At 33.8% G+C, this 27,849-nt stretch overlaps 1 protein-coding gene across 6 annotated transcripts in view; it reads left to right on the top strand.

Annotated features, from left to right (window-relative positions):
- Window positions 1-2,618: 2,618 nt before the first annotated feature.
- The window catches only part of LOC120421420 (short-chain dehydrogenase/reductase family 16C member 6), a 40,053-nt gene continuing 14,822 nt past the window's right edge, over window positions 2,619-27,849 (top strand). Inside the window, exons 1-2 of one of the 6 annotated variants that reach the window (XM_039584628.2) lie at window positions 2,619-3,139; window positions 9,272-9,376. In XM_039584628.2, coding sequence (XP_039440562.1) covers window positions 3,081-3,139; window positions 9,272-9,376 — 164 coding nt within the window. In that variant the 5' untranslated portion in view covers window positions 2,619-3,080. Of the gene's footprint in view, window positions 3,140-9,271; window positions 9,377-21,239; window positions 21,717-27,849 lie in introns of those variants that run through there. The other 5 variants (XM_039584627.2, XM_039584631.2, XM_039584630.2 and 2 more) reach the window with 5 other exon arrangements.

The following is a 27,849-nucleotide window of genomic DNA, read 5'->3' as shown; positions in this document are numbered from 1 at the left end:
TTAAATTACCAGCCTGAACAGAACTAAAAAAAATTTCTTTAAATTAAAATAAAATCGTAACGTGAATTTATGAAAAATTTAAATTATAGAAAAAAATCTTTTGATTTTCTTTTCAGTAATTAGTCTATTTATGATTTTTCTATTACTTAGATTTTTTGGAAAATACATTAATCACTGTCATAGATTTGCTACTGAGAAAAATTTTCACAATAAAAATAATGATTTCGATCTTAGGTAAACTAAATTCGTACGGTGCTGTACTGTACCAATTTTAATATTTTTTAAAGAAAATTAAAATTTTTAGCATTTTTTGCACAATTTTTTTGTAAAAAAAAATTAACAAGTAATAAATTATACTAAAATCTTGAAACAAAATTTGTAATGGTCTAAACCAAACTTGAAAAATAATTCATTTGGATTCAAATCAAAAAATATGTTTATTACTTGATAAATATAATACAATCTAGAATTTTATAAAATATTTGAAAAGTCAAGAAACAGTTTTCTGACACAAAACAATCTTGATTTATAGGAATGCGATTTGGCTTTTTTTTTTAATTGTAAATAAGAAAGAAAGACAAATTGAATACAACACTAATTTTCATTATTTTATGCTTTTACTTCATTTGCTATAATTCCATATAATTTTTCATCGATGTTGTGCCTTTAGCAAAGTTGTAGGTTATGAATAGAACTTATCAGATAAAAATGATACACTGAAAAATATTTGTCGATTTTGTTTTTAATTTTGTAATCCGTTATATATTAGGTATGTAAAAAATCTTATTCTTACTTTTTAATTGAACGCTTACAATTTTGAAATTGGTAATCGATTACATTTTATTGATAATGTGCACCGTTTTGTACAATTTCAGAATATTTTATAAAATAAAAGCAACCCTAACAATTTAAACGAACCTAAATTACTTATGTTGTTTCTTATCGAAATTATTTTTATTGAAAAAATCACAAAAGAGATTATAAGTTGTATGCAAGTTTGACGAACCGCCCTAATTTTCCATACAAACTTACAAAAAATCAGTTTGTTTATGGGGACTCAAATCTTCATGCTTCCCCTCGAGGTTAGCCTGCGCAGTAATAGGAGAATTTTAGAAAAAAAATATCCTCTTTTCGAAAATATAATTGACCGGAGTGATTTTTCTTCATTCGATTGCAAATATTATTTTGTATGATCGAAAAACGAGACATATTTTTCCTTGTAACTTTTCTGAAACGTTCTAGAGGAGCATTCTTTTATTACGTTACGCAAAAATGGATTTTTAGACACCCTTCTCTCGTAACAAAATTTCCATACACATTTTAATAAAATTGTATGGGGCGTAACTCTTATGCTAAAATGGATTTTGCAAGAATATTACATAACACTTTCTGTTATTTTAACAGTATTTGTTATTGAATTGGCATGAATTTATTTATTATTTTATTTTTTTCTTATAAATTATAAATAATAAATTGTACACATAAACTTTTGTACAGTTCCTCAATTGGGTTCTAAAATGAAGCTTAGATTGCTGATATTATTGTTTACAGCGATAAAGCTTATTTTCCTGAGTACAATGACCCTTTGTACGACCACAAAGAGTTTAAAATGGATTTTTAAATCAATTTTGAAAAATTAACCTTGCAGTCCTTCTTGACTGAAAAGCTCCTACTTGACAGCTCGTTCCAAGGGGACCATAGTTAATCCATCGAAAAAATGTTGTCTTGTCAAAAAAAAAAATTGCATAAAAATGAAAAAACGTGATCAGAAATGGTTTTTAATCGTGTTTTTTACCGTTGTACATAAAAATCGACATAGGGCTTTAGTACCCAATTAACATTTCTAGAATAACTAGATTAAATAATAACAACACATTTTTTAACCATATTTTGGAAAATTTCAAAAACAACAAATTTCCTGAATGGAAACCTTTGTCACCTGGGGGGGAATGGAACATGTTTCCCGATATCTCATCGTGCGATCCAAAACAATATCGAAACTTCCAGTCTCAATTCCGTTTTTGAAGGGGGGTGTTTCCACCTCCCCCCTCCTTCCTCCAAGTTCCATTTTTCAACGTGTCTCGCCGTCACCCCCTAAACAGAACTTCCTCTCTCCCCCCAATAGTCATTCATCCCCATTGTCATGCCGGTTCCAGCTCCAGTCTCTATTTGGCCAAACCTTCGTGTCGTATGTGTGTACTTTTCCGAACACACACCTGTTGAGTTACACACGCCACTGATGACCGGCCAAGGTTGTGCAGTGGAAGGTTGGACGAAATTAGTGTTTGGTTGTGAATTTGACAGTTTGTTGATGGAAATAGGTTGAAGTGTCAATTTAAGGTCGTCTTCGGTATTTCGTTGAGGAAATCGAGAACAAGTTGAAAAATGGTGCCAACCTTCCCTTCCAGAACCTTGCCCAGACACCGGTTTGGAGTGTGGGCTCTTCTGCTCTAACGTGTGTCCGCTAACTGCCAGCAACTACTTCTTCTCTTTGAGCTGTGTAGACTCGCTGAATGACTGACGGCACGACGACTGGCCCGGAGGTCGATATCAACTCGGAGAGCTTGCTGGCTGGGCGCTTGAACTTGTACGGACGTGGCTTAGAGAGGAGTTCAGTCGCGTTCTAACCGCTAGCGGGCGTGGAAGCTCTTTACTCGAAGACCTGGTCTGAAGATCTGCTCGGAAGGTTCTGTTTGAAGAGGAGTGTTTTTTTTTTCTCGAAGAGAGCATCGTAGTTTCGTCGAGTAGTGGCGTTCGCACGTGAGCTGAATATCATTCGTTTTAGTCGCAACTACTAGCAACAATCTGTTAGTGCAGTTTCGCGGTGCAGTTCAGTGTCGCGAAATACACAAGGGGGCACCCGCGCGCTCGATATATCACCCTCATTTTGTTTAGTGTGAAATTGGACGTGATTTGAAAAAGAGGACGACGACGCCGCCGTGGCCCACACACGCAGGCCCCTCGTACTTTCCAGAATATTGACCGAATTTTGCAAAGTATATTGTGCAAAGTTTAGTAGTCGGTTGAGGTTGGAAGTTAAAGTTTGGAATAGTTGAGTGCGTACGGATTTATCGATCAAGATGAATTTAATTCAGGATGACAACATCGATAATGCGCTGTCGGTGTTTCGAAGTGAACGGTAGGTTAACCCCCTAATGCCAATTTTTTCTAAGAACATTTTTATTTTTCCCGACTTTCTTTCACATTGTATTTATTGTGTTTAATATTAAGCAAATACGGACAAATTTAATTTTAAGCCCAATTTGCATACAAAATAAATTAAATAAGATGTTTTAACAAAGGCTTAACAAATTATCACAGTTATTCTAAAAATATCAAACAATCTTTGAAAATATTATTCCTTAAGAAATTCGTCTTCTTCCAATCTGTGGTCCCAAAATTCAACCTTTGTAAAAAGAAAAATTAGCATTTATTTGATTGAAATTGCTTAATAGTAGTTTATGCAACAAGTTGCAAAAAGAGGATTTTTTCAGCACGAGTCGTACATTTATCCAACGAGGTTCACCGAGTTGGATAAATACGAAGAGTGCTGAAAAAATCAAGTATTGCAACGAGTTCCATACAACATTTTTTGCAATTCCAAAAACTACACACTGAGTGAAATTTTATGTCAAATTTTCATGTATTTTGTCAATAAATCGCTAAACCAAAAAAATGTTGAAAAGTGTTACTTTTCGTAACAAGTGCTGAAAAATTCAACTTTTCAGCACCCATTTGAGTGCTGAAAAGTAGAACTTTTCAGCATTTATTTTGAAAAGTGTTGCTATTCGATTCTGTTATTTTTGGTTCAGAAAAGTAGGCTATTTCGTCGTTCAAGAAAGACAGGAAAAGTAAATAGTTTCACGACGGAATTGCAAAAATAAATATTAAACATTTTGCAATCGATTTTATAAGTATGTTGAATGGAAAATTAAAATGTCAGAAATAATTGTTTTCAATCTAGTGCTTGGTACTTTACATTTTTCTTTTATAAATTTAGGCATTTGGCTTCTAGTTCTGTATAAAGTGTATCAAAACATGAACTGGGACATTAGAAAAATTACAAATTTATCTTGACATATAAAGTTGAAAATATTATTTCAAAAATCGGCCAAGGTTGACTCAAAAAAAAAAATGTTTTAAAGTGGTTTTCTTTTAAGGCTTTTTTTTTGCTGCAGATTTGCTAAATTTGATTGTTCTTTTGAAATATTAATTTAATTAAGTAGCAGTTAACAATAATTAAATGTGTTAAGACGTCATAAAAGCAAAATCCTTGTAAAAAACCATTTTTTTTACTAAATATTTAAATTATTTGGAATCAACAAAATAATGTAAGTCGTCCTTTATTTTTAAAAACACAGGCCTCTTTAAATATATTTCAATATTGTTGCCTGTGCTTTATCACAAAACTAATGTCATAAAAGATTTTTTGTCTATTTTCAAGAGAATTTATTTTAATGTTGTGATAATTTTAGTGAAATTTTGGCATGACATTTATAAAAAGAAACGTGAATTTAAAAATTAATATTAAATATTCAATATTTGAAATAAAATTCAAAAACTGTAAAATGTAATGCTTTATAAATATTTTTTAAAATATTGTCATTCTTGTATTCAATTTTGTGATCAGGTATTAAACAAAATCATCAAGAAATTTATTTTAGTAAAAAATATAGCAAAATCAACAGGGCCTACTATGACAAATTTTGCAAAGCCCAGAATAATTATTATAAAAAACTCTTGCAAAACAAATGACGAAGTCTAACAAATTGCATCAAAAAATTTCATACAATCATAAACATGGAAAATGTTATCCAAATTTTTCCAGCAGCAAAAAAAAGTATTTCTGAAATTTACATAAAAAATTATATCAGTTTTTCAAAAATTTCTTTAAAACATATTTTTTACAAAGTTTTAGTAGTTAAGTAACTTTTTTTTATAAAATTGTTCTATTTCTGCTTCTAATTTTTCCAAAAAAAATTTAAAAATTAAACTTAAACCTCAGTTTTGGCAGGTTCCAATTCAGTTTTAAGTATTATTTCAGAAAATTCTAGTTTAAAATTATGATAAATCGTTTTATATTTTGTTCTTAGTTATACACCATTGACTGCACAGGTTTTAATGTATAGCCTCTAGATCAGGCCTGCCCAACGTCAAACGCCATTTCATTTGGCCCGCTACGGCATTTCAAAATAGTTCTATGACTGGCCCTTAAGGCTGCATGATAAATTCGAAAAATGAAATTATAGTCTAGATTTTTTTAAATAAGCTTAAGATTAAATTTTACCACATTTTTGCAAAAAATATTGAGAACATTTAGCTGTTTTTTTTTTGCTTTTGTAATGATATTTTTTCAAATTTAAACATTATTTATGTTTGAATTTTCAGAATCAATAATTAAACTGAAAACTGGGACAAGAAAACATGTTTATCAATTCCATATAATTGTGAAATATACGATAAAAAACTAGGATTGTTCTACAGAATTATTCTAATATTGAATTTCTTACTGTTTTGAATGTGATCACTCAAAATTTTAAATTTTCTGTATTGAGGTCGAAAAATGTCTGAAATGGGTCAAGAAATTTGGCCAAAAATTTTTTTTTTTTGATAAACTTCAATAGATTTCAGAAATTTGAAAAATAGCTTTTTAAATTTTGTGTGTGTTTTCAATCATCTCATAATATTTTGTCAGATATTTGCATTAAAGTGTACAAAAGTTTTTTTTATGTAATTAAGATTTGAACTCAATTTTGTTTAGATAAGTTTTATGATGCCTCATTGATTTTTATACAATTTTGTGTTGAGGAAATCAAACTTTTAAAAAACTAGCTACGACCATTTATTTTCAATTGCAATCGACATCAGAATGAAAATAAATTTAAAAAAGACATTCTTAAAAGTTAACCTTGTTTTTTTTCTTATAATCCAGTTAAAGTAATGTTAATTGCAACACTAGTTTTTTTATTTGTTTATTTTTGAATGATCTGATGAAAATAATGTTAAAATTTTTTGTTTTTTGCATTTTCAACTTTTACCAAACATCAAACACTACTTCAAAAAAAAATCAGATCTTGCCCGCCGGGTCAAATGGTTGACCACCCCTGCTCTAGATATTTAGAAAAAAAAAACTTTGAAGAATAATTCGGCAGTTGAATACTGGCTTAACGAGAATGTTGCTTTTGTTATCCTGTTTTTGTAGGAATATTAACCTGAATATTTATTTTGAAATTATCAAATTTGCTGGAAATACATTAAAAAAAATCTTTTGCATGTAGTGGCTTATTTTATTTTTAATTATTATAATTATTAAATAATATGAAGAAATTCTTTATTTTCCAACATTTTTTCTAACCTTTTTCGATAAACATCCCTTATAAAACGTTAAATTTATAATAAAATAATCTGTAATGTCGTTAAAACTACGTTTTTTTTTAACATAAATTTTTAAGATGACTATGCCGAAAGCTGGTATGGCCTTTTTAATTGTTCAAAAGTATTTAATTGTACAATTTTGTTCCTTAATATGTTGCTGGTGTAAACAATCTCAGGACAGTTTAAAATAAATTTCGAATAAGTTTTGTTTAAAGACAAGAAATATTTTTGAAACTCAAAGTATCTGTGCTATTGTTATTGGTATGGGTGATGTAATTGTCTCCCCTTATATGTATGAATTTAAAAAAGAATCCTCCCTCGGGGAAGCAACGGCCATATAGTTAGGGTTGTCGTTGAATCACGTCCGTTCGCGTGGCCGCCCGGCACGGCAGCACAGCGAACACTTAGTAATGGATAGTTTCGTGCGGTGATGGACATGGTCATCGTCGTCGTCGTCGTCGTCACCCGGCGAGTAGATCGATTTATGGGAAACTATTCTCTCCCCCAGTCCAGTGTCCACCCACTCACAAATACTATTCAGTTTGAAAATGGATCTGATGGGTTTCTGATTACCCCCGGCACTGGCATTGAATTCAAGCTAGTGAGCAAAAGTTACTCACCGTTTGAAGGTGTAAATTTACGTCACGTGGAAAATGTTTTGAAACAGAATACCTTCTAATTGAGTAGTATGTGCCAGCGAATGCTTCAAGACCGGAAGTTGTGCAACTTTGCAACAGGATCATTTACCGGAGATTGAGTATGGTGTTACCATCAATGAATGGTAATAACTTTTGACATTTCAAAATTGTCAAAATTGTCAAAATTGTCAAAATTGTCAAAATTGTCAAAATTGTCAAAATTGTCAAAATTGTCAAAATTGTCAAAATTGTCAAAATTGTCAAAATTGTCAAAATTGTCAAAATTGTCAAAATGGTCAAAATTGTCAAAATTGTCAAAATTGTCAAAATTGTCAAAATTGTCAAAATTGTCAAAATTGTCAAAATTGTCAAAATTGTCAAAATGGTCAAAATTGTCAAAATTGTCAAAATTGTCAAAATTGTCAAAATTGTCAAAATTGTCAAAATTGTCAAAATTGTCAAAATTGTCAAAATTGTCAAAATTGTCAAAATTGTCAAAATTGTCAAAATTGTCAAAATTGTCAAAATTGTCAAAATTGTCAAAATTGTCAAAATTGTCAAAATTGTCAAAATTGTCAAAATTGTCAAAATTGTCAAAATTGTCAAAATTGTCAAAATTGTCAAAATTGTCAAAATTGTCAAAATTGTCAAAATTGTCAAAATTGTCAAAATTGTCAAAATTGTCAAAATTGTCAAAATTGTCAAAATTGTCAAAATTGTCAAAGTTGTCAAAATTGTCAAAATTGTCAAAATTGTCAAAATTGTCAAAATTGTCAAAATTGTCAAAATTGTCAAAATTGTCAAAATTGTCAAAATTGTCAAAATTGAGAAAATTGATAAAAATGTAAAAAATTTAAAATTAAATAAAATGTGCATTTGAAAAATAAAAGTCAAAGCACTAGTCAATTTAAGTAGCGATTTCTTTGGGCAGGGTTGCCAGATATTGAATTTTTGATATTTATAATTTGTTTGATGTTAAAAAATCTTCAAAATTTCTAGAAGTACATTCTTCACAGTGGTCTTCTTGCCAACTTGATATTTTGCAATTTTTATCCAATACAAAGCGTTCTGCGTTTTTTTCCAAAATATTTCTCTAAATAGATCATCTGTTTCGAACTCATTTCACAAGATGCAGATGTTTTGTTGTTTCGTCGATCGATATACTAATCGACAAAACAAATGAACTTCATTCTTTAAACTTTGTACATTGTTTTATGGCTTCATGTGCATAATTTTTATACGATAATCCAGAATTGTTATCTGTTGCCAGTGCTCCCAGATTGATGAAATATATTTGAATTATTTCCCTATTTGATGTTATCAAAACTACAATTTGCAAAAAATTTCTTTCATTTGAAATTCAAACAAAAAACTGGCATAGGCAGCGATATTTCACGACAGGGTTGCCAGACCTTCAAAGTGCACAATTTGTCATAATTGTTTCATGAAATAACGTATTTTTCATTTAAAAAATTTAATTTTGAGATTTATTTTTAAAGAGTCAATTAATCATGACAGTGTTGCCAGTTTTTCAAAAGCCCAGAATTTAAAAAAAAATAATTTTGTTAATTTCAAATTCAAACCTCCAATACCAATTCAACCAGCAGTTTCAAGTGCCCAATGCTTCCGCACTCTGTTGCTGATGGGCTTGGAATTTCCATACGTGACAAGGGTGAAACAATGCAAATTGACAACGCGTCATAATTGGGCAACACAGGTGCCGTAGCGGCGATCCTGAAGCGTTTTTTTAATAATGGTTTGAAGGGTTAGAGTTAACTTGAATGTGATATTTTTTATTTAGTTTTAATCATTCTAAAAGAACACATTTTAAAAAAAGAGTCAGGAAAAATAAGGGCCAGCCCTTAAATGATCATCATCGCAACGAAATGTATGCGACCATTCACTTCAGAAATACCTTTTCAAGGTTGCCAGCTATTATCAGTCTCATTTACATGAAAATTGTCATTAGCTTGGATGATTGTTCGACAGCCTGGATCATTAAAATGATTAGTGGTGAGAATCGTATTGAAATCAGATTTTGGTTTTAGTTTTGTGATTCTTTAGATTCCTTCCGGAATCATTTCGCTCACTGTTTACCATAAACTTACAATAAATTTTATGGTTTACAACTTGTCAATTGGTATTCAAACGATTTGAAAACGGTCAATCCTCATAATTTGCATTTTGCTGTATCATCGCCCTAAAATAAAACTCTCTCATCTCAAAATGATCTCTCTGTCTCATTTAACCCTCAACAGCCAATTCCTGGAAGACTCCCAGGTGCGGATACCGCCCAAGCCAGCCTCGTTCGGCAAGGGGTCCGCCAACGCCAAAACTGAGGGGGCCTCCTCGCCCAACAAGCGGTAAGTCAAAAAACGATAAAAACGATCCAATATGGAAGTGAGGTTAGATTTGCACCCCTTTTGACATTGACCATGGCTGCAAACCGGCCACCTTTGATCGCCGCAAAAATGCACCCTCAAGTGGGGTTGGGTAGCAACAGAGGGAGAGAAACAAAGGTTGGCAGCACTGCTGTTTACACGGTGATCACGATCGAGGGTGTTTTTTCTTTTGTTGTTGTTGTTGTTTTTAGAGTTGCGGTGTCGATGATAATTGCCGAAACGTGGGACACTTGTGCCAGGGTAAACATGACAATAAAGTGTGAGTGTGTGTGTGTGTTTTTTTTTTGTTGTGTTTGGTGGCACTGTCAATCGCGTGTTTGTTTTTGGGGGACAAGGCTACGGATCGGTTTTTGAATGGGGTTTGCGCTGCAGTTTAGGACCAATTCCGAACTGCGAAAAAAAAATTAAGATGAAATGAGCAATATATTTTAATTAAAAACTCAAAAAAAATAATTACACGTCCATAAACTCCGTAACCAATCATCGCAATCTTTTCTAAAATGTTAAATTGCTTTTTTTTCGATCGCATCAAACTAATCCTAATCCGGATTTAACCTCCTCAAAAGATATTGCAAATCACGCACCTCAATTGAGCCAATCGCTCATTACTTCGCGCGTCATCAGGACCGGAGATTACCTTGCTGACGTTTCGACGTGCTTCTTCGCACCGAAATTTTCTCTCCCAAACAATGGCTGACCTTTGAAGCACTGACTTCCTGATCATGCGTGTCGCTTCTGTGGGTTTTTGTTCGACGATCTTCAATGGATTGACCACCTGAAGTGCCAATAACCGTGGCTTGAGGGGTGTTCGGATATTACGTAACGTTTGATGCGTCACGCAATATTTGTTCATTTTGACAATTTTGACAGTTTTAACAATTTTGACAATTTTGACAATTTTGACAATTTTGACAATTTTGACAATTTTGACAATTTTGTCAATTTTGACAATTTTGACAATTTTGACAATTTTGACAATTTTGACAATTTTGACAATTTTGACAATTTTGACAATTTTGACAATTTTGACAATTTTGACAATTTTGACAATTTTGACAATTTTGACAATTTTGACAATTTTGACAATTTTGACAATTTTGACAATTTTGACAATTTTGACAATTTTGACAATTTTGACAATTTTGACAATTTTGACAATTTTGACAATTTTGACAATTTTGACAATTTTGACAATTTTGACAATTTTGACAATTTTGACAATTTTGACAATTTTGACAATTTTGACAATTTTGACAATTTTGACAATTTTGACACTTTTGACAATTTTGACAATTTTGACTATTTTGACAATTTTGACAATTTTGACAATTTTGACAATTTTGACAATTTTGACAATTTTGACAATTTTGACAATTTTGACAATTTTGACAATTTTGACAATTTTGACAATTTTGACAATTTTGACAATTTTGACAATTTTGACAATTTTGACAATTTTGACAATTTTGACAATTTTGACAATTTTGACAATTCTGACAATTTTGACAATTTTGACAATTTTGTCAATTTTGACAATTTTGTCAATTTTGACAATTTTGACAATTTTGACAATTTTGACAATTTTGACAATTTTGACAATTTTGACAATTTTGACAATTTTGACAATTTTGACAATTTTGACAATTTTGACAATTTTGACAATTTTGACAATTTTGACAATTTTGACAATTTTGACAATTTTGACAATTTTGACAATTTTGACAATTTTGGCAATTTTGACAATTTTGACAATTTTGACAATTTTGACAATTTTGACAATTTTGACAATTTTGACAATTTTGACAATTTTGACAATTTTGACAATTTTGACAATTTTGACAATTTTGACAATTTTGACAATTTTGACAATTTTGACAATTTTGACAATTTTGACAATTTTGACAATTTTGACAATTTTGACAATTTTGACAATTTTGACAATTTTGACAATTTTGACAATTTTGACAATTTTGACAATTTTGACAATTTTGACAATTTTGACAATTTTGACAATTTTGACAATTTTGACAATTTTGACAATTTTGACAATTTTGACAATTTTGACAATTTTGACAATTTTGACAATTTTGACAATTTTGACAATTTTGACAATTTTGACAATTTTGACAATTTTGACAATTTTGACAATTTTGACAATTTTGACAATTTTGACAATTTTGACAATTTTGACAATTTTGACAATTTTGACAATTTTGACAATTTTGACAATTTTGACAATTTTGACAATTTTGACAATTTTGACAATTTTGACAATTTTGACAATTTTGACAATTTTGACAATTTTGACAATTTTGACAATTTGACAATTTTGACAATTTTGACAATTTTGACAATTTTGACAATTTTGACAATTTTGACAATTTTGACAATTTTGACAATTTTGACAATTTTGACAATATTGACAATTTTGACAATTTTGACAATTTTGACAATTTTGACAATTTTGACAATTTTGACAATTTTGACAATTTTGACAATTTTGACAATTTTGACAATTTTGACAATTTTGACAATTTTGACAATTTTGACAATTTTGACAATTTTGACAATTTTGACAATTTCGACAATTTTGACAATTTTGACAATTTTGACAATTTTGACAATTTTGACAATTTTGACAATTTTGACAATTTTGACAATTTTGACAATTTTGACAATTTTGACAATTTTGACAATTTTGACAATTTTGACAATTTTGACAATTTTGACAATTTTGACAATTTTGACAATTTTGACAATTTTGACAATTTTGACAATTTTGACAATTTTGACAATTTTGACAATTTTGACAATTTTGACAATTTTGACAATTTTGACAATTTTGACAATTTTGACAATTTTGACAATTTTGACAATTTTGACAATTTTGACAATTTTGACAGTTTTGACAATTTTGACAATTTTGACAATTTTGACAATTTTGACAATTTTGACAATTTTGACAATTTTGACAATTTTGACAATTTTGACAATTTTGACAATTTTGACAATTTTGACAATTTTGACAATTTTGACAATTTTGAAAATTTTGACAATTTTGACAATTTTGACAATTTTGACAATTTTGACAATTTTGACAATTTTGACAATTTTGACAATTTTGACAGTTTTGACAATTTTGACAATTTTGACAATTTTGACAATTTTGACAATTTTGACAATTTTGACAATTTTGACAATTTTGACAATTTTGACAATTTTGACAATTTTGACAATTTTGACAATTTTGACAATTTTGACAATTTTGACAATTTTGACAATTTTGACAATTTTGACAATTTTGACAATTTTGACAATTTTGACAATTTCGACAATTTTGACAATTAATATTCGTCAAGCATTTCCCGAACCCTCCCCTCAAGTGACTAGCGCGCCACGACAAGCGAGAAACTCGCCGTACTTCACCACGTGTTTGTTCCTCAAGAGTGACCTCCTCCTGGCCACTGCGCGTGATGGTCAATATCGCGCAGCTTGAACTTGAAGCTTTTTTCCGAATTCGTTTTTGAAGCCTTTCTAAACAGAGACGCCGTCCGGCTTGAGGTAATTAGCGGAGGGTACTTCCACATTGGTTTCGCCACAGCATTATTAATTGGACACACAACTACAGAGAGTTTGTCGGGTTTCTTTTTTCAGTGTAGTTACTTTTGATTCAAATAAGCTTTTCGGCTTCGAAGCTTAAGGTTGACATCGTTTGAGGTTAGGTTATGCCAAGGGCGCATCCACGAACGGTGTTTCGTCGTAAAAAATTGACACTTAAATCTTTTTAAAAGTGCAAACATATGTTCTGAAGGAATAGGCCAACGCGAACATTAAATTTACATTACTTTTTGTGGTTTCTCGGCGAGGTTTATGTGGCCCAGTCTTTACCGGTTGAGAGTAACTGTCAGTTGAGTTGAACTGGGACATAACTACAGCTAAGAGATATGGTTTTCTGAGACTTCGGATCATTTCGATGACCTCGAAGTTTTGAGATTTCTGTTGATGGTGAAAAAGGAAGGTTAAGGAGTGAGTGAGCGAGTGAGTGAACGAGTGAGTGATTGATAACTGTTCTGATTTGTTATGATTATATCAACAAAAATGAAACAAGGAATTTAAGAAAAACGTTCGTTACCAGTCACGTGAACCAAAACAATAAATTACGCGTTTCTCAACAACAGTGATGATGTGAGTTCTAACATCTCAGTAATTGCTTCCCAGCAATTAAGGTTAATAAATATCATCGCATCCTTCTCGTGAGAAACAATCATCAGAGCTGATAAATTACTGAAAACATACACCACCACATTTTTTTTGCCGGTATAACTACTTCCAATAGTAACAACGGCACCACAGGCAGCACGTGCTAATCGAATTAGCAAATATTCACAAACACACACAAATAAACGTCACTCGAGCGATTTGCTTTTAACCTCCACAGCGTTGACAGCCGCCGGCAGCTGCCGGTGTCGTGCACTTGTTGTTTGTCAAATATTGTGTTTGTAAACAAAGTCTCTCCTCTCTTTCCATATTTCTACTTCTTTTTTTTTCAAGGCGGCTCGATTTTGTGAGGTTAGTGCTGTTTTCTCACGCAAAATAAACCAACATTTATTGGAGTAGATTGCCGCGCTGTCATCCGCCGCAAATTGAGTAATTTGTTGTTGTGACAGCGACGCAAAGTGATTCTCTCCAGTTGAGATGAAGATTTGATTTACGTAAATTGTTTGCGCTGAGCAGAAGAGAATTCTAGCGTCACCGTGAAACTTCGATAGTTGGACAAAGGTCAAACAAACGGGGGCGTACTGTGCTTTTGAACTGTCAAAGTGACCTTAAATAAGGTCCACAGCTGAATCAACAGAACACCTTTTACCGGATTGGTCGATGTCCGATCGACAGTGTTGACAGAGATAGTTGGACCACAGACAAACAGACATAAATCTCTTTCAAAATCTGTCAATCATTAATTTGACATTTTGAATGATCGGACACTCACCACGGCAATTTTGAATTCACCACAGCTCATTTATACGCGCTTGACAGTTGCTTGAAACTGATTCGCGCGTTCACAACTAGATGGCGTTAGGTGAAGAGTGGTCGACATCTGTTAAGGTGGTATTCAACTGCAGGAAAAATAAATTTGGTTTACAAACTTGTCAAAAAACTGTAGAGAAAAGGTAAACATAAGAAATGGAGGTTCCACCTCCATCAATCTGTGACAGTGTAGTGAACCGCGAGGAGGTTGCACTTGACATCGATGCGTTGCGAGCTGCAACGACGAAGCAAACCGGTTATCAGCCGGACTTCCACCAACTCTCCAAGATCTAGATGGTTCCACGTTCCAACACTGTCCACTTGCACGAAAGGTGGTGATTAGTGGGCTCGTTCTAAGTGGACCTTAGACGTGTGGCCGAGTTTAGACTTCTAGAATGTTTCCGAGTTCACGATCATGAGCGGAAAGTGACACGGTGAACTGATGCAAGGTTGCGCTGCAATTGGAGAAGGTTCTAGAGGTGTTGTCGACACTCTTGGGCAGAGGTTTGTGGTGGGGTTTTTGAGCTCAAAAACCCCACCACAAACCTATGCCCAAGAGTGTCCACAACACCTCTAGAACCTTCTCCAATTGCAATTATTGACAATTTTGACAATTTTGACAATTTTGACAATTTTGACAATTTTGACAATTTTAACAATTTTGAAAATTTTGACAATTTTGACAATTTTGACAATTTTGACAATTTTGACAATTTTGACAATTTTGACAATTTTGACAATTTTGACAATTTTGACAATTTTGACAATTTTGACAATTTTGACAATTTTGACAATTTTGACAATTTTGACAATTTTGACAATTTTGACAATTTTGACAATTTTGACAATTTTGACAATTTTGACAATTTTGACAATTTTGACAATTTTGACAATTTTGACAATTTTGACAATTTTGACAATTTTGACAATTTTGACAATTTTGACAATTTTGACAATTTTGACAATTTTGACAATTTTGACAATTTTGACAATTTTGACAATTTTGACAATTTTGACAATTTTGACAATTTTGACAATTTTGACAATTTTGACAATTTTGACAATTTTGACAATTTTGACAATTTTGACAATTTTGACAATTTTGACAATTTTGACAATTTTGACAATTTTGACAATTTTGACAATTTTGACAATTTTGACTGTTTTCTGTAATGTTCTTACTCTACACAAATTTCTCCGACCTAGGAATACCAACACTTCCTCCTTTCAAAAAAAATCACCTTTTCCATGTTCTCACCTCGCTCAAAAACGCACTGTTCTCACCCCAATTACCGAAAAGGTCACCATCGGAAGCCCCCGGTCTGACCGCGGTACACTACATCGAACAATTACCTCCTCCTCGGCCACCGGAATTTCCCCGTCTGGCTCCACTTCTTCAAGCGTGAAACGCTTTTGAAGGTCGCCGCTCGAATGTTAAGGTTAGGGCGATTAAATTTCCCATCGTTTCGCTCCGGCAGGTCGTGGTGAGTTTTGGAAAACGCGGAACCTGAATGACGTTAGCACGGATTGAGATCGGTTTTGGTGATTGCTGAAGCGTGCGAGTTAAAAAATGTAAACAAAAGGCCAAACGGATGACACGTGATGGGTCAATTTGTGAAAATTATCACCTTGCGTGTGAATTCACCGCACGAGCGCACGCTGGAAACTCACCACTTTCGATTTTTGGGTGTGTGACGTTTGGCGTTTGACAGCTAGATGGCGGTAGTGAGCTGTCAAAAATTAAGTTTTGAGTCTGTTTATCTGCGGAATTCTAAATTTATTATTTAGCTCACCCCTTAAACACTTGAAGCTGACCTACGCCAACGAGAAAATATCGCAAATTTGCGCCGAGAGTCCACATTTCTGCTAGGGCAAGGCTGGCCATAAACCAGTCTCCGACGTGGCCGACGCGTCCCGCGGCTCTGGCGCCGAAGCCTTAAGTGGATGGCCTTGGAAAGGACGACGACTAGCCGTGTTGCGGACAGAAAAACGTAAACAAAAACAACATCGGCAACGCAGACGAAGTCTGGTCCAAAACAGTCATTACAGATAAGTTGGAGGGCTGAAAGACGACATTCTTGGGGATGAGGTGGTCACCTGGGAGGTTGGCATCTGTTGTCATGTGACCAGGAACGTTAAATTAACATTTAAAACGTAAACAAAGTTGTTTTTGTTTCTTCTAATCATAAATCTAGCAAAAATATGTAAATTGACTCATGACTCACGAAGTGTAAACAAACACGAAGTGAAAACATCAACTGACGTTAGCAGGGTGGAATGTTTGTTTACATTTCCCTTTTGACCCATTTGACAAAAAAACATGATTTCATAGCTTGCTTAGTTGCTCAAGCGCTCAAAAGATGGCGTTGTTTCATCGATTTGCACAAAACTTAGCATTTTTATTAGTTCTTTGACTCGAAAACTTCAAAATTGAATAACATTTGCTATTTTTATCAAATCGTCTTCCGCTTTTGTCACGATTTTGAGAGGAAATTCATTATGCATTCTTCGAAACATCGTCAAACAAAGCCGGAAGCAGACTAGAAATGGCTTCTTTTTTTAATTCATTCTCTTTTTTTGCATATTCTTACGTTCGAATCTGTCTCCAGAATCAAAACACACGCGAAAAAAAAAGTCGCCGTCGCTAGCACCAATACAAACGAGCGTGAGCGCGCAAATTTCAACAGCTTGTGCTAACGGCCGTCAATCGTAGTCGGCGTCGTCGTCGTCGTCGTGATTCTGAGATCGTGCCGCAGTAGTAAATTTTATTTTTGCTTGTTTGTTGTTGTTGTTGTTTTCCTTTTCCATTCTTTCTCGCGTGTTGTGCGGTGGCTTTCGTTCGTGGCTTGTCAACAAAACAAGTCTACCTTAAAATAAGTGGTTCTCGCTAGTGAGAATGGCGCTGTGTGTAAGTGAGTGTATGTGTGTATTTTTTGCGAGAGCTCAACGACGTGCTCACATGTTCTTGTTTTAATTTATATGTGACTTGATTCATGATATGACCTGGTAGTGGGGATGGTCAGTATTTAGTTTGATAATCACATTATTTCAGGATTTATTTACAGCAAATAAAAATAAGAATTCCGTATTAAATTTAAATGTTATTTTACTAAATTATTAAAACGTTTTCAGATTTCAGAATTATCCCAAGGTCTTTAAAAAGTATATTAAATTACCAAATCTGGAGTTTTTGTTTTTAAAAGGTCCAATAAACCAAATTTTTAGTTTTTGCTTTTTGGGTGTGTTTTTAAACCCCTGACTCAAGGCGGTTTCAAAAACACCCAAAGAGCAAAAACTTAAAATTTGGTTAATTGGACAAAAAAAAATCCTGATTCGATTATCCGAGATGGAATTTTTGCAAGAAACTTTGGATTATAGAGACTGGACTGTAAAAGAAAATATTCAGAAAATTTCAGTATACTGAACACTCATTGCAAATAGAAAACAGCTACATTGATCATTATATGAGCCTATTTGTACACCTGCTTGAGTAAGTAGGTCACATATTGGATAGCAAACATCTATCATTCGAAGTTTTTGCAAAGTAGTTACAGGCAAAATAAATTTTGTCTTTTTACGAAACATTTCAAATAATTCACAAGAAAACAAATAAACTATACCACTGAAAACGTATCTTATACGAGCAATTCCAGCTCAATCGGGAATTTTTCTGGTACTACTGTACCTGACCCTCTCCGATTTCAATGAAACTTTGTAGACATGTTATCCTGGGCCTATATAAACCATTTTTGTGTATATGGAGCCACTTTTATTTAAATATTTTTGTATTTTGCAATTTAAATATTACTGTATCTCGAAGCCGTTGCATCGTACCAAAAAGTGGTCAAAGACAAAAATGTAGGAAATTGGGCGGGCTTTCTGAAAAAAATACATTGGAATAAAATACGCGCCATTTTTATGAGTTTTTTTTTTTTATTTTTAAGTATGAAAGTTTTTTTTCGTTCTAATTTTTTGAAGAAATAGCCTAAGATGTTACAAAAGACTCACGAAAATTGCAGGAGGGTATGTCTCTCCTACAAAATACAAAAACCATTTACCAAAACTGTTTTTTTTAAACGATAAAATTTTCAAAAACACAATCTTAGTAAATGATTTTTCTATTTTTTTAAGAGAGGCATACCATCCTGCATTTTTCGTGAGCCTATTTGTAACATCTTAGGCTATTTCCTAAAAAATGTTGAACGAAAAAAATCGTGACATCACCTTCAAATTTTACTTTTAAAAGTAAATATCATGAAAGTGGCGCGTATTTTTGTTTCAGTGTATTTTTTTTTTTCAGAAAGCCCGTCCAATACGATGTAACGGCTTCGAGATACAGTAATATTTAAATTACAAAATACAAAAATATTAAAAATAACTTACGCCCTTCTCAAATGTTATTTTCAAGTAAAAGTGGCTCCATATACACAACAATGGCTTATATACGCCCAGGATAACATGTCTACAAAGTTTCATTGAAATCGGAGAGGGTCAGGTACAGTAGTACCATATTAAATAAAAGAAAAAATGTCAAATTATTGCTTGAAGAAAGGTTCTAAAATATTAGCAAATTCATTATACACACCAGACTCGATTATCCAATGTTTCGATTAACTGAAGTTCGATTCGAGTTCGGATCATTAAAAAAAAACTCTAGATTTGTTAATTCGAATATTCAAAGGTTTTCACAAACAAAGCCTAATTTTTTCATGTTTTTACAGTCACTTTTTCAATTTTTTGCCTGTTTTTAAAATTTTTGGATAGAAAATGGCACCATTATCATTTAAGTCGTAAAAAATGCGTAGAGTTATAGTCTGGGACACTAGAAAAATTACTGCATATTTCTTTTAACTTAAAATATAGTAAATAATAGTAAAAAACACAGCCAAAGTTGACTAGTAAAAAAATGTCATTTTTAAAAACATTGACAAAGTCACATAAAACAAGTAAAATATTCAACACATACATTTTTTAAAATTTTAAGAGTTGTTCTTTCCAATGCTTTTTAAAGATCAAAAATTGGTTGAAAAATGATTTTTGGCGTTTTTTTAAATCGAAACCCGTCTAAAGGTGGGGTTGGGTTGTAGCGGGTTGAAGGTCCTATCAACATATGAAATACAATAGTTTATAGGACTTTTTTGAAAGAAAACTGATAATCATGTCTGAGTTGAGGAAAACTCGGAAAACTCTCCCTTTTTAAATCAAACTCACAGTTAAATAAAAATGACAAGTTAACAAATGCTTTGACCAAATCAAAAAAGCAATTCATACTTAAATAGTTATGCGAAGAATTCCTTACAAAAACCCGGCCTGTTAAAAATCCGCGAAGAGGGTCAAAAATCCGTATGGTAAGGAAAAAAATCCGTACAGTTGACAGCCTTAAATATACACCGGTTCGGTTGTTTTAAAACCATTAGTTTCCGAAATATCTACGTATCAAAGAAAATATGTTTTAGCCCAATAATGATGCTAAATATCAATGCAGAAAATGCATTTCAGTTTATTTCAGTTGATTAGACATCTGTTGTCAATAATTGTTGTAAAGTTTTTTTTTTATTTTCGATCAATTTCGAAGGGGACATAAACTTTTAAAAATATTCGCAGCGGCTTAATACTTGAATTCCCAAAACATGTATTTTTAATTTTCATAATTTTTTATATGCTTTAGCGGACTCTAAAAGACATCTCCTGAATTATAGTGCATGATGGTGCAAAATCTTGTTTAGGAAATGGAATTTTTTTAAAAACATAATGTTAAAAAAAAGAAAATATCGAAAATCTGGACAACAACATATTGAACATCATGTTGTTAAGCGAATATTATTTTGCAATCGAAGAATACTTTATTTTTATTGTGATAATGTTTTCCGCTTTCAAGTTATAGCTACTATATGCATTCATTTTTTATTTGAGTGTATAAAAATATTTTCTGAAAAACAACTCTTTAAACATATTTTTGGAAAGCTCAGAAAATATTCTATAAATTTTAATCTGAAACTTCTGAGATACAGTCTAGCAAAGAATTCAAATCGAAATTTTCTGATCTTTTCAATGAAAATGTTTCGCGCACTTTGGCTCAAAAGTTGTCGTTTTTAGTAAATCGATTACAATAAATCAAAAATTAGTATTTTTTCCTAGGTGACGAATTTTTGCCTATTTCAATTTATTATTGCTATAAGCCCACATGGACATAATTTATGGTTCAGATCATATCATTTCTTATGAGAAATGATGCGGGGAACATTTTTCCTGAAGCACGCAAAGTAATTGGAAATAAGGGAAAAAAGTTATAAAGGTTTTATTGTTAAGTTGGGACATTTTCGGACCAAGCTCGAAACAATTAAGAACAGGGAGCTCATTCCGCGCAAAAAAAAAAAACAAATTTGCTTGATCATTATGATGTATAGAATGATGATCAGCATTACGTGAGGGATACTACATCATTAATCGTCTGAGAGTATTTAGCAAAATGAGAAGATCTGATCTTTTATAGTGGTTAAGAACTTTGCAAAACAATTTAGGGGAAAGCCTCCTATTTTTGCAACATTTAAGATTCAACCTTTTTCCAACTTTAACCTTCAAGATTTAATTCTTGAACACCCCTCCTCCTCCATGCTCGCGAATAGCCGGTGCTGCCAGTCATAACATGTTCTGCTCGTACTGCTGCTGCCTGAAACCTTCTGATGCTGCAGCAGCAGTGCTTCATTTCATCCTACCTCCTCTCCAAGAAGCCAAACGAGAGTTCTCGATTCACTTATCCTGGCTGCCGAGGCTGCTGACATCACGGCCGGTATAAGAGATTCGCCGCGCGGCCGACGCAACTTCAGTCCGCTCGGTACAATCGGCTCAGTCGGGAGTCCGCGCCAAGAACGCGTATCACGTTGAGAACTAGAACTGTTCTAGTGTTCTAGAACGTACGGAGAGAAGGAACGCGCGCGTGAAGAAGGCTGGTGCGTGTCGATAAAGTAGACTTTCCTGAAAGTGAAATTTGAGGTTAGGAATCAAAGTCACAGAGATTCTCGTATCAGTCGATTGATAATAGAGGGGGAGAGAGAGAGAGTGCCGCGCTCAAGTTGCTCTCATTTCGATAAGGACAAAACTCACAGGCGGGAAATCGGAGCAAGTTCGGAACAACACCGCTGATAAGAGACCTGCTCTGCGTGAGGAGCCAAAGTGGTTGGCCAGAATTAGTCGAGTAGTGTCCGAAGACCGGAACGGTCCGAAGTTTTTCCTCAAGAAAGTCGAACGCAGCCGTCAACATGCCGCAGCAAGAGTAAGTCTTCACTTTTTTTCTGTCAACGTTGGAATGTTTAATGTTCAATGTCTGTGACTTGTCTGGAGCACTAAACTTAAAATACGTCAGGGTGCGATTCTTGAAGCATGTGGGCAGCAAAAAAACAAGCAATCAATTAATCCGAGTGCAGTGTAGCATGTGGTGGTGTCGCATGTCGTCTGAATAACTAGAACACGCTAGTTAATTGCAAGGTCAAGTGCAACTTTTGTGCAATACCCACTTAACGTAAGTGTGAGTACCACGTAGTGCAGCAGGTCCAGTCATCGCTTGAATACTTCAGAGATGTGGTGTAGCGTAACATCTGGGCTCAACATACACACAGAGTCTTATCTGGTGTTACGTTACAGTTTGATTACGAGTCAGGAGGACTTGGTTTTAAAATAAGTGGAAATTACGCGAGACCGGCGTCTCTGAGTGGGTTTAATCAGTGTCGGGCTTAATCGTGGCAGATTAGGAAAACGTTTTCTGAACTTTTTTGGATTAATTTTTGAAATTATGTTTTTTTTTTTTTTTTTTTTTTTTTTTTTTTTTTTTTTTTTTTTTTTTTTTTTTTTTTTTTTTTTTTTTTTTTTTTTTTTTTTTTTTTTTTTTTTTTAACACTTTATTTCACAACATTTTTCTTGAATTTACATTTCACCACTTGCAAATAAGACGACAAATAAGCTCGGTAGAGATAATTTAACTTTGGATATTTCTAGAAGATGTTCAAAAAATGCTTAAAATGGCGCTCAAAAATAGCTTTATTATTAAAACGAACGATTCTTATGCTTTGTTTAAATTCATTCAAATCCCCAGAACCTCGTTTTTCTAAATTATAAACTATCGTTTGCACAGTCAGCCAAAGTGCTGCTTTGTATTTAAAGTCCCTATCACCGATACTCAATGATAGAAGCTCATCAGGATCTTTTACTAAAATTTTGAGTCTATTGTTCAGAATATTTTTTAACCATCTCCAAATGTCTTCGGATGTTTGACAATATTTTATTAAGTGACTAACTGATTCTACTAAACCGCAATTCTCACAAAACTCCGAGTCCGTCCCTCTTATTCCGTATAAATGCAATTTCTTTTTGTTTAAAACTATGTCCTTGAAGATGCAAAACAGTACGGTTTTACAATTTGAATTTAAAAAGTTTGAATCTAAATTGTTTAACAAATTTGACCACATTAAATTAGGCATGTCCTCCATTGTTTTACATTTGATGTTTAAATTGTGAATGAAAAAATCATAAATTTTTTTGCTGCTGTTTAAATGGCTTTCAAGTTTGAGTTCATCAGCTTTTACGATCCATTCTCGCATATTTCTAGTTAAAGTACAATTATTGATTTGTCCTAACATAAAGTTGTCCAAAGGTGCGTTTCCATCAGCGTTACTATAAAGAATGTTTTTAATAAAAAGAGACTTTGCTTTTGATTCTACATCTGTCAGAGCGAGACCACCTTTAATAACCGGTAAATACAATTCATTTCTAGGAACCTTAAAGATAAAGCCTTGCCAAATAAACTGTCCGCAGATTGATTTTATCGCTGCTAAATGTTTATTATTTGGAGGAAATATTTGACAAATATACCAAATTTTGGACAGAACGTAAGTGTTCAACAACCACGCTTTCTGAAAAAGATTTAAAATACGTTTATGATGTAAATTTAATGTGTATTTCAATTTGTTCAAATAACTATCATAGTTAATTTCAACTAATTTATTGAAATTTTGGCAAATTAAAACTCCTAAAACATTTAGAGACTCCACTTCTTTAATTTGATGTGGACCAGATAAGCAACCATTAAAACGAAGATACTGAGATTTTGCAAAATTGAGTTTTATTTTAGAGTATATGCTAAAATAACTCACCAACTGCAAGACAGTATCAAACTCGTGATTGTTTCTTACTAAAATATTCAGATCATCTGCATATGCAACAACCTTCACAAAATTGTTAGCAATGAGACAACCAAAAATATTTTCATATAACATTCTGATGAGTGGTTCAATGTAAAGGGCAAATAATGCCATGCTTAATGGACATCCTTGCCTTACTGAACTTAAGATACGAATTGCTGAAGTGAGAAACCCATTAAACAAAATTTGTGAAGTTGCATTTTTATATAACTTTTTTAAACAATTTATAAAACTAGCTGGGAAGTTAAATTTCGTCAAGACGGCCCATAGGAAGTCGTGATCAACCCGATCAAAAGCTTTTTCTAGATCAAGGCTCATGAGAATTCCTTTGAATTTTTTTGATGCGTTTGCTTTAATGAGAATATTTCGAAATGTGCGGAGATTGTCAACGCACGAACGATCGGAGACACAAGCTGCTTGGCCAGGCCCGATAAGTTTATCTAACAGTGGCTGTATTCTATTCCATAAAATTTTTGTAAATAATTTACTATCTGTATTTAACATGCTAATTGGTCGTTTGTTGGATAAATCATAATTATCTCCTTTCTTCGGGATGAGTGTAATAATACCTGCAGAAAAACTGGCCGGTGGATAAGCACCATGGATTAGATACGAATTAAATAAATTTAAAAGGTCAATTTTCAAAAGTTCAAAGTGGTTTAGATAAAAATTATAACAAAGTCCATCGGGTCCGGGGCTAGTTCGTTTTGATGCTGTTTTTATAACCAATAGTAACTCTCCCTCTTCAATAGGTTTAAGAAGAGCTTGATGATCATCGTTGTCTAGACTAGTTTTAATGAATTTTAAAACGTTTTCGTACTCTATATCAGAATTTAGCTGCTTTTGAAAATTGCATTGATAGTGATCAAATATATATTTTTTTAATTTCGTTGTGTCGGATGTAATTTCCCCATTTATTCTTAATTTCATAACGTTAGAAGTCATGCTACGAGTAATTTTCGTAGAGATTTGGAACAAGCCTAATTTTTCGTCAGATAACAGTGTATTTGCTTTGAGTTTGTAATTGCATAAATTTATTCGTCTATTCTCAATTTCCATCAATTTTGATTTGACTATTTCCAGATCCGATGTGACTTCTGCACCAGATTTCTGTAAATCAAATAGTTCATTTAAACAAACATAGTAAAAATTCTTCTCTCGATTAAACTGCTGATTGAACAAATAACTTTCATTCTTGTAAAATTTCTTAACACTCGCTTTAAATACTGAATTCCACCAAAAATTAATATCACTATGAGAGTTTCTTTTTTGCAAATCTCTATACAGACTGCTAAATTTTGAGTTTATTTCATCATCGTTCAATAGAGATGAATTTAATTTCCAGTATCCCCTTCCCAAGTAAGAAACATTTGATAAATCTAAAACTTTATATTTTGCAAAAACGCAATGGTGGTCAGAGAAGGCTGTTGGTTTGGTTTCAATTTTTGTTACAGAATCACAAAAATATTTGGAAGCATAAATTCTATCCAAACGTGACTTTGATCCGTTACGGTAAAAGGTGAAAAATGTATCGTTTCCCTTAATTTTCTTTTCAACATCGATAAAATCCATTGATGAAATCAAGTTTTTCAATCCCGTAGATATATTTTTCACAGCACTGTTTGAATCTTCTGTGTGAATAATACAATTAAAATCGCCGAGCATAATATTCTCCCTACCTTCCTTGAAGTGAATCAGTGTGTCAACTGTAAATAATTGGTCTCGTTCTTTCTTAAAACCACTTCCTGAATGTGCATAAATGTTGATAAAATTCAAATTGTCGATACATAGCGATGTTATCCTTCCGTTGGTGTTCATTATAAGATCAGAATACTCAATATTGTTGCGTAAAAGCACTCCCGTACCTTTTCCATCAGGACTTATGTTGATCAGAGCTTTGTGAGAATTGATAAATGAGAAATTTTCAAATGCAACTTCTTGCATGAATATAATATCCAAATCGTTGTTCCAAACAAAGTCTCGCAATAGAAGTTTTTTCACCGTAGAGCAAATAGCATTAAGATTGATTGTAGCGATATTACGTATGAGAGCCATTAGAGAAATATGAATGAATTAGAACAAATTGCAAAAGAATGAATAAAATTTCGCGAAACCGACGGATAGAAACATTTTTTGAACATCCCTTCCACACCCTGACGTTGAATGTCTTAGTGATATTATCGTACCGAGTTATCGTCGTCTACTTACGTGGCCGACCCGGCCTTCGCTGGCTGCGAGATCTGGATCCTCTCTCCGTATCAGGCGTTCGGGTCGATCCTCGTGACCGATCACCGATCGCATCGATCGGGCTGTCCAGCTTGCTCGTGTCTTCGTTCGGGATGGTCAGCTGCGGTTTTTTCTGCTTCGATCGGTCAACCAACGTGAAGGGCGAGTTCGCTTCGTCAGACGAGATGTCCGGATACGACTCCATTCCCTCTCCATCCCCTTGATCCATCGTGTTGTCGCTCAGGATCGTAATGTTGGAAACGCTGCGATCCTGAAGCGTGTTCGTCTCGGCAGCGCCTGTAGCCGCGAAACTCGTGCTAGCTACGCACGCATCGGCTGCGCTCGTGCCAGCCGCGCTCGTGTCAGCTGCGCTCGTGTCAGCTGCGCTCGTGCTGGTCTGTTGTTCGGCTACAATCGGCGGTCGCTCGGGTCCACCGTCCTTGCATCCAGCACCTCTGTACGGCGGCACTGGCAGTAACGTCATGTTTAGCGATGGAACGTCCTGCTTTGTTCCCGACCCGATGATCGCATTTGCGAGCACATGGCTGTACTGTCCGCCATTTTGCTGCGCTTTGTTACTGGCTAGCTTGGGGCAGGTGGCCTTCAGGTGACCTTCCCCTTTGCAGTAAAAACATTTATTTTTAAGGCCCTCATAATAGAGCCGCGCCTTGTAGTGGCCGATGAACAGATTCGCTGGTATTTCCTTGGAAATCTCCATATGCACACCTCTTACGCCGCTGTACACGGAAAATCCGTACGCCGCCGGGTATTTCTCTCGAACATGTTGCCTGATCACGCCGAACTGTCCCAAAACCGTGGCAATGTCTTTATCTTCTATTTCGGGCGGCAGGTTGAAGATTCGCACGTACCGGAACAGGCTACTGGCCACATCCAGGCGAACGACGGAGGTGCTGAGGTCGATGTACTCGAAGGTGTACTGCTCTTCGATGGTGGCGGTGAACAGGTTGAACGCGGCGTCATCAATGAACTTGATGTAAAACTGTTGTTCGTTTTCGTCCTTGTAGATCGAATGTACGCTGGCTGCTGATATCTTCAACGTTCCTCCAACAAATCGCAATACGTCCATGTGCTGTGGTATCTTGGCCGCGGTCCCGAAAACTATTTTCAACGTGTTCTTCCTGGTTTTGTCCATTTTTGTTTCCGTAGTAAATTCCGTTTAGAAAAAAGAGGTTAGGTCACAAACGTGTGACAAAGCAACGCTGATGCCGGAGCACAGTCTAAAGCACTTGCGGTCGCTTCAGTGTCCGAGCGTCAACTGATGTTAAGAATCAAACTACATATTCTCAATCATTTACCACCGCCATATTGGTCACGAACTTTGGTTACATATTTCCAGGTCAGAAACGCTTCAACTTTTTTGAGGTCGACGACCCATATAAAATTTTCATGATTCGATTATCCGGAGTGAAAGTTTTGAAATGACAAATCGCAATTTTTTATATTTGATTAGTGGTCTTAAATTTCTTTTTATTTCTGCTAAAAAGTTACCCAATTTGGTTCACAACCGCAAGAGTGGAATAATAATCAAGATGAGTATTTGTTGGTGACTTTTCTAGTAATTAAAAATGTGAAATGTCCAATAAATGCCACAAGTTAATACACACATTTTACTAGGAATCAGGGATGGAATAATCGCAAACAAATCTTTTTCGCTTGCAAACTTTCTTAACACGCAAAACAGAGAGAAGACGTATCACGCAAAAGAAAATCGCTTCCGAATTTCTTTTTTTTTAAATCAATCTGTTGATGATTGTTTGTGAATTTCCTAGTTAGCACCACTTAAAATCATTTATTTCACTTTGTTTACACACATAACCCATCCACAAAAAGTGACAGGTCATTTTACGACGTGTGACGTTACGCTTGCAAGTGTAGTAGTGAAAACCCGGTGCTCAAAATACCGTTATTTTGGAAAAATATGCAATCAGAGTTTTTGGGGTCTATCGATTCCTTACACCATAGAGC

This window comes from Culex pipiens, chromosome 1 (assembly GCF_016801865.2).
Source record: "Culex pipiens pallens isolate TS chromosome 1, TS_CPP_V2, whole genome shotgun sequence".
Lineage (NCBI taxonomy): Eukaryota > Metazoa > Arthropoda > Insecta > Diptera > Culicidae > Culex > Culex pipiens.
Note: the sequence above shows the minus strand (reverse complement) of the source record. Positions and strands in the feature narration are given on the sequence as shown.